Source organism: Dendronephthya gigantea, unplaced genomic scaffold, assembly GCF_004324835.1.
Source record: "Dendronephthya gigantea isolate DGI-Jeju-01 unplaced genomic scaffold, DenGig_1.0 000032F, whole genome shotgun sequence".
In the NCBI taxonomy this organism is placed as follows: Eukaryota; Metazoa; Cnidaria; class Anthozoa; order Malacalcyonacea; family Nephtheidae; genus Dendronephthya; species Dendronephthya gigantea.
In genome coordinates this window covers 1,401,842-1,417,317 of record NW_021163042.1, presented here as the reverse complement: position 1 = coordinate 1,417,317, position 15,476 = coordinate 1,401,842, and the positions used below count along the sequence as shown (strand labels likewise).

Below are 15,476 nucleotides of genomic sequence, written 5' to 3'. Positions count from 1 at the left end.
GATGTGGGTTTTTGCTGCGGAATTGGTCACTTACGTAAGTGCGTAACCCCGACGATATATCGCGTTTGATTTTTTCTGTATGCGACATGCGTGGCGGAAAATCTCTTATTCACTGCTTTAGATATGAATATATTGTAGGCAATAAATTATAGTGTGTTTCTCAGGTTTTTTGCCTGTATTGTGAATTTAGTTTTAGGTAAAAGCTCATGGTAAAAGCTCTCGTTAGTGGAAAACATAGAGAGCTCAGCTAAATGTGTGTCCCAGGCAAATGCTTACGTGCGATCGTGGTGGCAGGCCTAATTCGATCACTTTGGGGGAATATTTCACTGTTTTTTGGATCAAAACAAAAGATCATGCACCTCTCAAATTCAAACACATCCGGCTAGATCGAACTTATATGCGCCTTCGTGATTCTGCGGCGTAACCTTATGTTATGGACCGAATGAAAATAATCCAAAGATTACACAAATAAAAACATTCGTTATTTGTTTTACATGACACCAAGTTCTAATATTATTGAGTTACTGAAGTGAACAATTTCTAATTTTGTGATTTTGATTATTTGGTTTCGTATACGATCAACTGCGTAAGAGCACGGTGCATGCGATTATTATTGTGAGTGATTGGTTGTAATGAAAGCAACCGTGTGATGGAAAAATCTATTTGAATCTATTTATCTTTTGAATCTATTTACCGTGTAGTGAAAACCTTCATTGGGCAGTACACGGTAAATGTTTATTAAATACCACGTGATATAAAAAAACAACCAATCAAAAGGCATTAAAAGAATAGCGTGTATACAATATATTATATAGGCGGATTGACGATGTGGTGGGTAACATTTCTTTTTCATCTTTAAGTGGGGTGATTTCTCTTCATAAATAATGACCGGTCTCTTATAGCTAGGCCAAAGTGGGACTAGATTGCTTTATAAAATATCCTAAATCTTTATAAAATATATAAAATCCCAGGTCTTACAGATATTCGCTACAAAAAACTTCCACCTAACATCTTCCTCTTTCCTCTGCTTCGGTGTGAAGTTGTGCATCAACGGTGATAATTTACTTTTTTCGCTGTGCAATATCGTTTATTTTCCGATTGTATGACCCAATTTCATTGGACTGATCATCAGAGTCTGGCCATTCTATCCCGCCTCGCAGTTTTCGGTTGTGGGACCATCAGAATTATTAATAGTATTTGGTGATCCTAAAGCCTCCTGTAATTTTCTGCGCATTTCATCCTTCTTATTATCGTCCCAGTGAAGACAAGTGTAACCCTTTAGGAACGAGCGAAGCGTTTTCGGTATTTGGTCTTCCGGTATTTCGTTTAACATAATAACGACGAGTGTATTTGGCTTTTCGATAAGGCGGCGAAGTCCCTGATTTACCTCGAATTTGCACCATTCACTTTTGAGAAATTTCGGAGTGAGGACGGTCAAAATGCGACGGCTGTCGTATATAGAGTCCATTATATTGTCAATAATGGCAGTGCCAGGAACAAACTCTCGATAGTGTAAGGATAAAGTGTAACCACACTCGTTTTCCAACATTGGCTTCAACGTAGAACGCACAAATGAGCCGCCGTCTGCTTCGCTGTACGAGATGAATGCATCATAACGAGCTGCTGCATCTATAAGAGGAAAAAAATTCAAAATATCAAATAATTTGAAGACACGAATAAGATAGGAATTATAATGATTTTGTGTAATATTGCGAATATTATCGAAATATCGGGAACTCATTCTTGTCTTTTTAAATCTAGGCCTATAGCTCGATATGGTTCGGGTTCAAGGTTAGTCTTTGAACTATGTTTTGTTTTGTATTTTTCGACCAAAGCACTATGCACATGGTAGTGATGGTACTTAGTTTCCCGCAGTATTATTAATCAGTACTCTTATCACTCAGAGTCTCTGAGTGACATCCATCGATGACTCTGAAACCTCCAACAATATAAACTCCACAAACCTTCTTCTTTTGGACGGTAAAGTATGCGCGGCACAAACGACGACGACATTAATATTTTTTTTCTGTACCGTATAAACAGAACGATAAAGAAAACAAAAAAAGTGGTAACGGTACTAAGCCCTATCCACATTCCTGTCTGGTTAATAGCACTTTGTTCATCGGTGCCTCGTTGACCACGTTCGGTATCTGAAAATGGAAAAATTGTCGAATCAAATTTTGTGAATTGCACCACAGTAAAGTTAACAGCCGTCGAAAGTTGTGCGACATGCACTTACTGTACGTATAATAGAATGATGAGCATTCTATTATATTCTGCAAAAATATAACTATTCATAACAATGATAAAATCTATATTTATTGTTAGATTATGTACATCCCTCATGATGTAGTCACAGAGGAAATGGGGTTGACTGAAACATTCCTAATAACTTTCTTAAGTTTTAAACTCTTTACTCTCACTGTGGACAAAAGCATAAACGGAATAAAAATATTTTGTTTGTTAAGGTATTGTACATCCATGCAAGTGCATGCACATCATCGGACACACACCAAACAACTTTAGTAATCTGGTCTGGTTACCGGATTAACTCACTTAGATAAAAAATACTGACAATCGTGAAAAATGACTTATATTATAATGCGTTAAAGAAAAAAAATAGTAAAATACTACAGCTTCAAGTACGTTATCTTGGAACTGAAAGTACCAACCTGCATGGATGAGCACCAACGAAAACGCCGTTCCCGTTCGACGCTCCTCAGAAACATAGCAGGTAAAATTTTCACTTCTGGTAAGGTTTATAACTGTTAAACTTGTTTCGTAGCTTGGTTTACTGGCCGGAGCATAACCACCACGAGTTAAGTCGCGTTCATGAAGCCGGTAATTTGAATATTTGCTTGTTGTTATAATATCGTCATGTCCGTCTCTCCAAACTGGATCATTAAAGTTCCGTTTTCTCAGGCAATATATGTTACATTTCATTGTATAATTTGCCCCGTAGTTCAATTCGATCACGCCTCCTTTTTTCGGAACAATATAAGGAGAATCTTCACATTCTGTAAAGAAGTTGAGGGCAAAAATTACAATTCAACCATATAAACTTGCGTTATGTAGAGAGAAATGGAAATAAACGTTATATATATGTATAAATGTTTCGGTCATTACCTTTTTCTATCAAAACAAACTTTGCCCAAGGTTTATCACGGCCAGTTAACCCACAAGTAATATTTTCAATTCTTGAGAAGTTGTAAATAACTAAAGTATACTGCAGTGTGGGCTCATTGTTTCTCCCTGATCGGAATCGACTTTCATTATAATAACCGTCAGATGTAATAAACCTGCCGTGATTTCTTCTGCACACAACTGTGGACACAGCTAATCTTCCATAACAAATAACAGTCAACACGAGTTTTTGACGACTGCCTTTTTTCACTTTTATCACATCCGTGCTAGGTTCCTTTACCATGGTAGGACTTCCACTGCAACTTCCTAAGAATATTTACCATGTTACGTATTAACAAGAAATTTATACTCGAGTCAATTTGAGGGAAGGGGGGGGGGAGGGGGAAGTACAGACATGACAGGCGCATATTCTTCAACTGAGTGTTGCAAGTATATGAAACTAAGGATGACTGATTCCGTTGTCGCACTGCGGAACTTCCTTTAGTAATTTTAACGACAATGGCTTATATTTATTCCACATTGAATTTATAAGCCTTTCCACTTACGCGTTTTTCATACGCACGTACACGCGAGTCTAAAAATCGTCATATATTTCATATTTGAAAAAGCTAGGGTATAGTCTACGCGCGATATTTTGGTCCGGCACAAATAAAAGTTCCGGCCGTGCCACTTTTACAAGTACTTGGACTACCTAAATAGGTAGTCCAAGCACGGATTAAAAGGGTACGGGTGCCAGTTTTGTCCGTGTCGCACCAAATATTGCGCGTAGTGTAAACGGGGCTAGGTTTCCGCATATTTTAGTATGCATGTGTTGACCCATGTGTAAAATAATAAAAAGTTCACGCGCAGACAAACATGATTGAAGCAAATATCAAACTCACTCTGTGCATATACGGGGATTACAAAGCTCGATCGTTCGCCAAAGGGCGTGGTCGCAACACACGTGTAGTTTCCTCCAACCGATGGTGCAGGGTAAACTTTCAATATTCTTCCACCTTCTAGTTTCTTTATAAGATCTAGATTATCTAGTATTTCCACACCATCTTTATACCAAATAATACGTGGGCAATATGGTTGGGAATAAAAGCAGCATTTAAGATAGAAGAATGGATGGTTTATATAAACGTCTAAGGATTTAGTTCGCTCTCCGATCGTCAACATTCCATTATCTATAAAGAAACGAGAGACACGTGTGTTGTTGTTGCAGCAAATGGAACAGGAAGCTCTTGCTACGCAACATTCAATTTTACTTTGATGAGTTATTCATGTCCTTTTTCAACAACATAACGAGGGGGCAAACCCCTCTCCCTCCTTCTCTCCCAGTGATGACTTTTGAATATAACATAATTAAGGGTAATTATTTCACTTCTATATGGCGTATTACACCCCATCACGCCCCACGTTTGCTGTTTTCTAGGACACTCGCCAAATGTATGAATCACGTGCGTGTGCAAAATATTGTTCTTTACCATTTCAAATATCTGTCGCAATTTTGCTCGCAGAACTGTCAAGACAACGCGACGTTACACATGCAAAGTAATATGGAACTATATAGGTACTTACCATCATGCTTTGTTAAATTAGTTAACGTTGATCGGTATGTACTATTGCAACTGAATGCATCGTTAATTTGTTGACCATCAAAAAAACGTGGGCACTCCGGTTTGTGATCATCTTCATTCCTAGGTATAGCTGAAATTGGGCATAAAACTTGTGTCACGGATAAATAGAGAGAACGCGAACTTTGTATATATATATGAAAAATTAATGGCGATATTAGTGTTCAAAATTAATGACAATTTTGTAGATGTAAATATGAAATATTAAAAAACGAATATGCAACAGATAGTAGCGCAATTAAAGCCCCGGGCAAGTTTTCCTTGCCAAGTTTTATTTGCTCGTGTGTACGCGAAAAAATTGACATGTCTTCCTTGACAAGGAGCCTTGTTCAAAAGCTATAGTCATGTCAGCTTTTCCACGAGGAAAAATGGTCGTGTGTACGGCCTCCTTGATTAAAATTTACTTCATACAGCGTACATTGCGTATTTTAGACACAAATCAGTCAGAAATATGCAACCGATTATAAAAAGCAATACGTTGATCTATACACAAAATCAAGATTTAAGTATAAGCCTTTCCTCTGACTAATGAGAGTTACTTCGGATTTAAAAACGAACAAGTACCTTTTTTGGGTACGATGATTGCACAAAAACTACCGCGATAAAAAGTTCATGCAGTTGTAAATTACATAGCAAAAAAAACAGTTCAAGATTCATGTTTATTTCACCTTGAAATTAGAAGTTTTAAACAGTGCAGAAAACATGATTAAAGTAAATATCAAACTCACTGTGTGTCTTCACGGTGTTTACGAAGCTCAATTGTTCGCCAAAGGGCGTGGTCGCAACACAAGTGTAGTTTCCTCCAGCTGATGGTGTAGCGTAAATTTCCAATGTTCTTCCACCTTCTAGTTTCTTTGTATAATTTCGTATTTCCACACCATCTTTATACCAAATAATACGTGGGCAATATGGTTGGGAATAGAAGCAGCAATAAAGGTGGAATGTTGAGTTTATATAAACGTCTAAGATATGGGTTGCGTTTTCAAGCGTCAACAAAGCTTGATCTATACAAAAACGAGAGACACGTGTGTTGATGCAACAAATGGAACAGGAACCTCTTGATACGCAAGCATTCAATTTTACCTTGATGAGTTATTCATGACCTTTTTTAACAACATAACGAGGGGGCAAACCCCTCTCCCTCCTTCTCCCCCAGTGATGACTTTTGCCCCCCAATTATTTCATAAGGCGTATTACACCCCATTACGCCCCACGCGTTTGCGTTTTCTAGGACACTTGCCAAATATATGAATCACGTGCGTGTGCAAAATATTGTTCTTTACCATTTCAACTATCTGTGGCAATTTTGCGCGCAGAACTGTCAAGAAAACGCGACCTTACATATGCAAAGTAATATGGGACTATATAGGTACTTACCATCATGCTTTGCTAAATTAGTTAACGTTGATCGGTATGTACTATTGCACCTGAATGCATCGTAAATATGTTGACTTTCAAAAAAACGTTGGCACTCCAGTTTGGGCTTATCTTCATTCCAAGGATTAGCTGAAATTGGGCATAAAACTGGTGTCACGGATAGATAGAAAGAACGCGAACTTTGTATGAAAAATTATTGGCGATATTGGTGTTCAAAATTTATAACATTTTTGTTGATGTAAATATGAAATTTTAAAAAGCCAATATGCAACAGATAGTAGCGCAATTAAAGCCCCGTACATGCAGACGGGCAAGTTTTCCTGGGCAAGTTTTCCTTGCCAAGTTTTATTTGCTCGTGTGTACGCGAAAAAATTGGCATGTTTTCCCTGACAAGGAGCCTTGTTCAAAAGTTATGGTCATACCGATCAGCTTTTCAACAAGGAAAAATGCTCTTTTGTACGGCCTTCAAGGAAACATGACAAGGAATTGCGTAGTAACAAGCTGCGCAACAATATCTTCGAGCCAACTGCATGAGCGGTTTTTTAAAGTTTTATGATCTTTGTTTTTTTCAGATTCTGACGTATACTCATTTTACCATATTGTCGTAAAATATACTCGACATATATATTATATCGTAAAACTTGTCAAGAAAAATTTGTCAAATTTTTCGCGTACACATGCACAAGCCAATAAACCTTGGAAAGGAAAACTTGTCAAGGAAAACTTGTTCGTCATACACACCAGCAAGTAAACTGGTCAAGAAAACTTGTCAAGCCGGGAAAACTTGCTCGTCTGTACGGGCCTTAACCGAAGAGTTGTTAATATATATAATTTCATGCGTGTTTCATTTGATCAAAATTTACTTCATACAGCGTACATTGCGTATTTTAGACACAAATCAGTCAGAAATACGCAACCGATTATAAAAAGCAATATCTTAATCTATACACAAAATCAAGATTTAAGTATAAGCCTTTCCTCTGACAAAGAGAGTTACTTCGGATTTAAAAACTTTTAGGACAAAAAGTTATTTTTAATCAAACAGAAGTACCTTTTTCGGGTACGATGATTACACAAAAACTACCGCGATAAAAAGTTCATACAGTTGTAAATTACATAGCAAAAAAAACCAGTTCAAGATTCATATTTATTTCACCTTGAAATTATAAGTCTTAAACAGTGCAGAAAAACATGATTAAAGTAAATATCAAACTCACTGTGTGTCACCACGGTGTTTACGAAGCTCGATTGTTCGCCAAAGGGCGTGGTCGCAACACACGTGTAGTTTCCTCCAGCTGATGGTGTAGCGTAAATTTCCAATGTTCTTCCACCTTCTAGTTTCTTTTTATAATTTGTTATTTCCGCACCATCTTTATACCAAATAATACGTGGGCAATATGGTAGGGAATAGAAGCAGCAGTAAAGGGAGAATGTTGAGTCTATATAAACGTCTAAGATATGAGTTGCGTCTATAAGCTCCAACTTTACTTGATCTATAAAGAAACCAGTGACACGTGTGTTGTTGCCGTAAATGGAAGAGGAATCTCTTTCTACGCAAGCATCGAATTTTACTTTGATGACCGCGGGTCTTTTTCAACAATATAACTGGGGGACAAAATCCCCCTTTTGTTACCCAATCGTTTCTCATCTAAAGGGTGTTATACCCCGTCACCCCCCCCCCCATTTTCTAGGGCACTGTTTTTCTGTTTAACTTCGCCAAATATATGAATCACGTGCAAAAATCAGTTATTTTTCCGCAATTTTGCGGGCAAAACTGTCAAACAAGCACTCCCTGAGTTCATGTTATCACAACGCGGGGTTACACAACTTACCATCATGTTTTGTTAAATTGACTAACGTTTGTCCGTTTGTACTAATGCAGCTGAATGCATCATCAATTTCCTCGCCGCGAAAACTACCTTTGCACACCGGGTCGTCCTCGTCTTCATTTGCAGATACAGATAAAATTAAAAGCAATTTAAAGACAGCAAATATAGTTGAAAAACCCATCACATGCGCCGATATCTCTAAATAAATTAAACAAATTTAATAAATATCAAAATTCACGATACAGCCAGGGCTGCTATAAGTATATACAGGGTGTCCCAAAAAAACGCAACCACTTAAATATGCAAGAATATTAATATATTGTTCGGGTTTGCACCATAGTTCAGCTAAAATTACTTTTAGCATTGTAAATGAAGGATTAAGAGCCATTTTCAATTCCCAGAGGTGCTTATGTATTGTGCTTTAGAGCTGAATTAATGTTCTGCATATTTAAGTGTTGCTTTTTTTTTGGGACACCCTGTATATAAAGTATTGATATAAAGTCCCATTAGAGACGTTACGATAACGGGTACAGTCCAGTCTACGGGTATCGCGGAGCGTTATTTTGTTTGAGAACTAGTATACTTCCAACGACGTTTGTGTGTAATTTTCTGTACTTTAGCTCAATTAAACGTACGAACGACAAAAATATTATTTAATAACATAACTCTAACTTGTAGACCGAAACCAGGGTATATTAACCTCCTAATGTATCTCTTTGAGTCATTTTCACCGATGAGAAATAGTCCGGAGGTAAATTTGTCTGTATTTCTGTATTAAAATCGGTCATTGTTGACTGCGTAGGAATATTCGAAACCAGGCATAAAGAATACACCCATACATCACACGGGAAAGATGAGTACAGGCCATTTCACATCTCCCGTGCACCAATGGACACTGGTCGTGCATGTAGCGACATGAAATGACGAAATGGAAGCTGACATAGAAAAAAGTACTAAAAATGCTTTTTTTAATATCGAGGCTGCACGTTCGTGTCGTTTGGCGCAAACTATTGGCGGAAAATAATAATTCTTCATTCCTTTCACAGTAAAGTGATAAATTCTACCACATCAAGCATTTGTATGAGAGAATGTATGGTATATAGCGTGTGTCGCCGTTATACAGGTGCATGTATAAAAAGTCTACCCCAGGGGCCTACGATCTTTTGTTATTGAATAGAAGCGAACATGTATGAAGATTAAGTGCTTGTTTTAAGGCTACTTTTCTCCCAGGAAAATTATTATGCAGATCAGACAGGGAGATTAAACGCTTTCTGCGCTTAACCACGGGGTTTAATCTGATTAGTTCCACTTGACTTGCGAACACACAGACGAGTGAAGCTGTGCTTTTCTAAGCGGAAACTAGCTGTACCTAATTCCAGAATTCCTAATTCCAATTTCGAGTTATTATTATTATTCATTTCTTTAGAAATTTATTGTTTTCACAGTCAGTGAACACGAAAATATTAGCAAAGCGGGACAAATCGACAGGCTGGCTACGCTACTGCCTAATTCAAGAGCCTTTTTAAATCTGGCGAGGTAAATCTGCATTCCCTGACCCCTCCTAGGAAACGAAAAGTAAAGTAGCAAATAGCAAACATACCCAAATCACTAGAAAAAAGGAGTTTAAAGCCGACGATGCACCGAAAGGTTCGCTCGTCTCATGCCGGCAGCGCTTTTATACACTGGAATTGTTTTCGATCATTGACGAGTAAAATCTTTTGTCTACCACTCTGTCCTTTTTTCTTTTAATTGGAATAAATTTGAACTGATAAACACCTGCGCGCGCGCAAAGAATAATTTACATGATACCATTCCTTAAAGTTGTGTCTCCAACGTTATATATAGTCACTTGTTGTGGGTATACATGGAAAAAATAATTAAGTTCAAACGGGCTCTAGCTGGTTATATCTTCGTACGCGACAGGCTGAGTTGTTGGATATCATGGGGACATTTGTAACGACGATGGAGGTAAATTCGATATAAACGTAGGTGAATGCATGCTATGGTTACGCTATGCTTTTAATTTTCTATTATAATCGTTTGTGGGCCCGAGATAGCCGATGTTGCCCAAAGCGAAGTCGAGTGTCGAAATTTTATTTCTTTGTGGCACTGACAGCATATTATTAATTATTATGGTAAAGATCACATGAGTCCTATGAATCGGTTCAGTCCTATAAATGTCAGGTAATTTTTCACATTCACATAATTTTCACCCACATGTTTTTTTATAATGCGTACTGGGCTAACCGCAGACAAAAGGTTAATACCAAATATAGTTCCAGATCATTCGTCTGTCGACAGGGGTCTGTCGAAGTAAAAACGTTCGTCCTCGTGGACGGATTTTATTTATTTATTTAATTTAATAGTAATATTGATACAGGAGTGTCCAGTTCAGCGAAGGCTGGTTTAAATGGAGTCCTGATTAAATGGAGTCCTGATTTTCCGGGCAGTGCGAGGCTTGCTAGAAGATTTTGCACCCTTCTCTAGAAATATTTGCACCACGCAAAAAAATTTGCAACTCCCGATAAAAAACATATGGTCAAAATGACGTGTTCAAAAAAATGAAATACTCCGAAATTGGAAGGTTTCTGTGATGCAAATTTTCGCATTTTGGAGAGTTCAAGTCCAAATATATCCTGGAGTTCAAATATATTCCGGGGGGTAAGCACCTTTCTCTCTGAATTTTAGGTATACCCAGAGACTGCTACTTCCGGATCAACCTCGTACCCAGGGTCTTTACTCGTGGGGAGAAAAGACCCCGGGTGCGAGGTTTCTTCCGGATAGGGTCGGCATTCGGCAAGCAGGCTGATCATGAGTATGGAAGGCTACCAAAGTCTGTCCGTCCTTATACGAATGATTTGTTTGGTCTGTTTTCCAGCGTTTATCAACAGACAGGTCAACGTACGGAACAACTTCTCATTGTAGATCCCACCCAAACGGATAATTCGCGTTTAGTGCGTATAGATTTGGCTTTCCGCCGCCTCAGGCTCGCATAATTTTGCTGAACAATAAATAAGACGAATTCATATACGAAGAACTCGTCTTAGATAGGAAATTCGTATAAGACAGGAAACTCGTCTAATGTGAATCCGGTCACAGACGGCTTTCTCGTCCCAATTTACCCATCTAACTTTCCCGTCTAAACAGACGGTTAAGTTTGACCGGATCTCGTCTGGACGAGAAACTCGTCTAGACAGATTAATGAGACGAGTTTTTGTAATATCAAAAATTTCAAGGACGGAACAAGGCTAAGAGAAAACAAACAAAATTTTTATCGTAATAATTAAGACACCCTTTCAGCATTACCCCACCCATCACACGTATAAATTTAACCATTCCTATTCATATTTAGACGGGTTTTTCCATCAACTTTCCAGTCTAAGATGAGTTTCCCGTCTCTAATATATGAATTGGCTATAAAGAGAGGGGAAAGCCTCTAACCCCGGCTGCGTGCTTGCATTACAGACAGGTGATGCTGTAAACAGCACGATATTGTCAACATACCTCACACGACTAGTATTGAAACCATTTGTTAAATATAACTATTTTCGGAAAAACTTCCTGCCTTACGTCTCATAATCTCATTACTCTTATAGCCAACAATATAAACATCAATTCCAAAATAACCTAATGTCATTATGTCAAAGGCCCAAGCAATAGCAATGTCAAATTTTTAAAGAATCAATGCCAATACCTGAAGTCAAGAGTGCTTTATATTATGATGCTTCCGGATGATTTAGTGCTAAATTTTTATATATTATACACGTATAATGCAATTGTTCAAGAGTTAACAACTTTAAGCGATCTTATCCATTCGCACGGTCCCTGTATGGACTCTGGAAAATCCCTACAGCTGAAGTAAACTCATTTATATACTTCCGATTTTGTATTATAAAGCTAGTTGTTATCTACAAATCGCATTGATTTACTTGTTGCATGTATAATCGTTATTGAATACAGTACTTACTGTTTAATGATGATTTCAGAAGTCAAAAATCTTTATTCGTTGCACATATTCTCGGTAAGATGTATTCTGCGTAATAGTGAAATGTTTCAACGAACTGAAACAAACAGCGACGCTTTAGTAACTTTTTATATTCGGCCTCGCGTGACATTTGATTACTTTTCCGGTTTTTGTGACACCGGAAACGAAATCTTTCAGCCCACGCTTAACACGCAATCATTGTACGAAGTGGAGGGAAAAAGTAAGCGAACAGAGAAGAAAAAATTATCGTGATACAGCAACCATTATAATTTTTTCGTATTCAAACACAAGTGCGAAAATTCAATATCAATATTTTGGCCAGCAATTGCTTAGTAAGACGAAGATGGAAACAGATGGGTGAGCCGGTGAGATGGTGTTCAGTTGAATTTAGTTAACGATAAAAGCGAATTACAGTTACCGCAGCGCAGCCACAGAGTGACACTCTCAGTTCACATGCAGTTCTAATTCAGTGATAAGTATTCTGTATATATGTGATGTATTCTACCGGCATGCTCATATACCCCCAGAGGCCCGGTCGTACGTAGGCGTAGCCCGTAGGTAGAATTTAGTTGCAGGGCAAATAAACGAGCACTAAACACTATATAGTTAAAATAATAACATAAAAGTGAAAAGTTAATTTTCTCTTAAGGACACCAGTTTCCCCCTTCCCTCTGTTCACGCCCTGATGTCAATCATGTCATTCTATAATTAGTCAGAAGATGCTAATTTAGTTTCAACAGCCGCAACGGAACGGGGAAGGTTGCTCGATACTTCGCTATAAGTCTGTTTTCAAAGTCCATAAACAAGGTGAAGAATGCAAGAACATTTCGACCTGCGGTCTTTAATCACTGGTTCAGAATTGTGCATTTCTGTATCGCTATCGAAGAGAATACTATCAAATAAACCTTAAAAAGTTTAATTTTTCTTGGCTGAATACGCATTCTGCTATCTTGACAACTCATACACATTTGACAGCTCACAGAAGTATACACAAGGTTTTTAATTCAGACGATTCGTTTTCACCGTTTACTGCAGTCACATACAGGTCTTCATGGGATGATACGCCCGGTCTTGTTGTATATAATTGTTTAATCAAATTAGATCGTGATTAGCTTGACTGCATGCCTGAAGAAAATACGAGAATTTCATAGAACCAAAATCAAAGTTAAATTTAGTAACAATCTGATTTTGGACCCGGACCAATTAGAAGAAAAAATCTTTTTAAAGCATGCTAGTCTGCCAGAATACTTGTTTTGAATGGCACACCCTTCATCTATAACCACCCTCGTAAGTCGCGGTGTCCAGCTGTGAGTCGTTAACGGGAAGTTAATGCCATGTACAATTTGCACAGCACGACACCCACAGTTTTTACTTCCTGCAAAATTTGCATGCAGTCTCGCCTTATGGTATTATAACCCACGCAAAAAATATTTGTGTATTCAAAACTTCCTGGAAAACATAAGTTGTCGAGGCAAAACTTCTTCTGACGGCTCAGAAGCGATCGGATAGCTAAAGGTGATTTTTATGTAACTGTCACTCCACTGTACATTGGGTGTATTCCGAATAGTAAAAATAGGCACGCATACGTACAATTTCAGATCTCTACTACTATTAAGAAAACGTCGGTTGACAAGCGCTCACTGTTGAAATATAATTGTTACTATATGTAGCTATCCAGAGAAATAAATGTGGAGAGTTTGAGCACCATAAAACGACCTAAAATTTAAAAGACAACCTCTTGACGTATATCTTCTAAAGGGCATCGAAACGTCAGGAAATTTCCTTGTAAAATATTGGTTAACAACTTAACAGCCCGGTCCAATCCATTTTATCCACTTATCGAGTCCTTTCACATGCATAAGTGAATACTTCAGATAAACCGGTTTGTTATCAGGCGCACTCACAAAGCCTCGTGCCAGCAAAACTGTCACTGATGGAACTCAATATAGTTTTTATTTCGTTTATTGATCATATATCATATGCGCATGCGTGCCCACTCGAAAGAAAAACGGAAACTTCCATGGAGTTCCAAATAGAACCTTGACTGACATTAGATAACATATTTAGGGGTAATGAGTTAAAAAGAGGCATTTTATGTCTTTGAGAAGACTGATAGACAATTTTTCAAAATGGCTTAAAATGTCTTAAAGAAAAAAAATGTATTTACATAATTACAAATAAAAAATAGCTACTGAAGTCAAAATCCTGCTGTATAGCTATATTTTGGTTGTTTATAAGAAGCATAAGCACTATATAAACTAAACCCCAAGAATTGGTTTTATTTCGACAAATGAAATCGAGAGTGTAAAATAAAAAACTGAAAGTGCAGAAGAGTTAATTCAAGTATAATTCGTTTATTTTCGCTTTGTGTAGAAAAGGCTATAGCTATAATATGATAAATTGGCAAACAATGACACAGTGTAGACCATATACCTACACTTTACAAGTACAAACTTTTCAATGCCTTCTTCGTACCCGACAGTTATATATATTTAAGACTTAATAAGTATATCAGCGCCGTGTCGTCAACCGTGAAAACCGTCTTAAATTGTTCCGTTATATATAACACGAATACACACATATGACATGCATGTATTTGTTGATTCAAATCTATTTCATTCCGGTCCACTTAGTCCTATAACATTATGTAGCGACACTATGTAGAAATCGTGGAAGAGATAAACATTGCATGGTTGGCTACTTTGGTGCTTCTTCTATGATAATTAGCTCTGCATGAATATAATATCAAAAAATAATACTAAAAAGTACTCACGTATATTAATACCGTATCGTGGTAGCGATAGTCTGGTTGTAACATTTCACCATCTTTATGTTTGTTCGCAGGAATATAGTGAGGCCAGCTGAAGGAAACTGGGAAAAAAACATACATAGAGCCGCAATATAGCTTCCGGCTATGCTCTATTATATTCGGTAATTAATACAGCTGAGTAAAAGGAATAATTGATCCAAAGCATGCCTATAGCAACATCCGACCACAAACAGTAGTCCGTGGAAGACGACATCTTTTTTCTTGGAAGTCTATTGCCGGCTGACAGGTGCTTTGGACACATACACTGAATTTTTTCTTGTTCATCAGAGTGCATGGGTGAACTGATTCTGGTGATACAGTATATATAAAGAATTATTCCTAGAAGCATAAGAGTGCATATAAACAAAGTTATCCGTGGATAATAGGCCTATATCAAGTGCTTTTTCTATCTGCACGGCAAAACGATGCTGCATAAAGTTGAACAGTTATATATTATCATTAAGGTCTGGTTCACGTTAACGGGCAATAACAGATTGTTTTAAAAAAGTTGTGAAACAAGTCACGATACTTTTCTTTATTGCTGAAGAAAACTATTTCAGCTTATACACAGAAGGGTTAAGCTTATAGACCAAGAGAGGAAAATCGATGTCAAAAATCGCCCGTGTAGTCGGGACTATAGTTCCTTACCCATGCACTGTGTGCATATGAGATGCCACGCAAAATAACAAAGAGTCACTTTAATATATGTAGGA

General features: G+C 37.6%; 1 protein-coding gene across 3 annotated transcripts; it reads right to left on the bottom strand.

The window, feature by feature from the left end:
• Positions 1 to 499: 499 nt before the first annotated feature.
• On the bottom strand, positions 500 to 14,811 carry LOC114524959. 3 transcript variants are annotated; one of them, XM_028546213.1, is made up of 12 exons: positions 14,728 to 14,811; positions 11,937 to 12,030; positions 7,973 to 8,167; positions 7,358 to 7,633; positions 6,141 to 6,269; positions 5,492 to 5,767; positions 4,708 to 4,836; positions 4,026 to 4,313; positions 3,127 to 3,450; positions 2,673 to 3,017; positions 1,965 to 2,150; positions 500 to 1,629 (listed from the first exon to the last, which is right to left on the bottom strand). In XM_028546213.1, exons 3-12 carry the CDS (start codon positions 8,148 to 8,150, stop codon positions 1,145 to 1,147), a joined length of 2,616 nt encoding a protein of 871 aa, XP_028402014.1. In that variant the 5' UTR covers positions 8,151 to 8,167; positions 11,937 to 12,030; positions 14,728 to 14,811; the 3' UTR covers positions 500 to 1,144. The 3 variants fall into 3 exon arrangements, with proteins under 3 accessions (XP_028402014.1, XP_028402016.1, XP_028402015.1); XM_028546215.1 differs by lacking the exon at positions 11,937 to 12,030; XM_028546214.1 differs by lacking the exon at positions 14,728 to 14,811 and having other exon boundaries at positions 11,937 to 12,059.
• Positions 14,812 to 15,476: the final 665 nt, after the last annotated feature.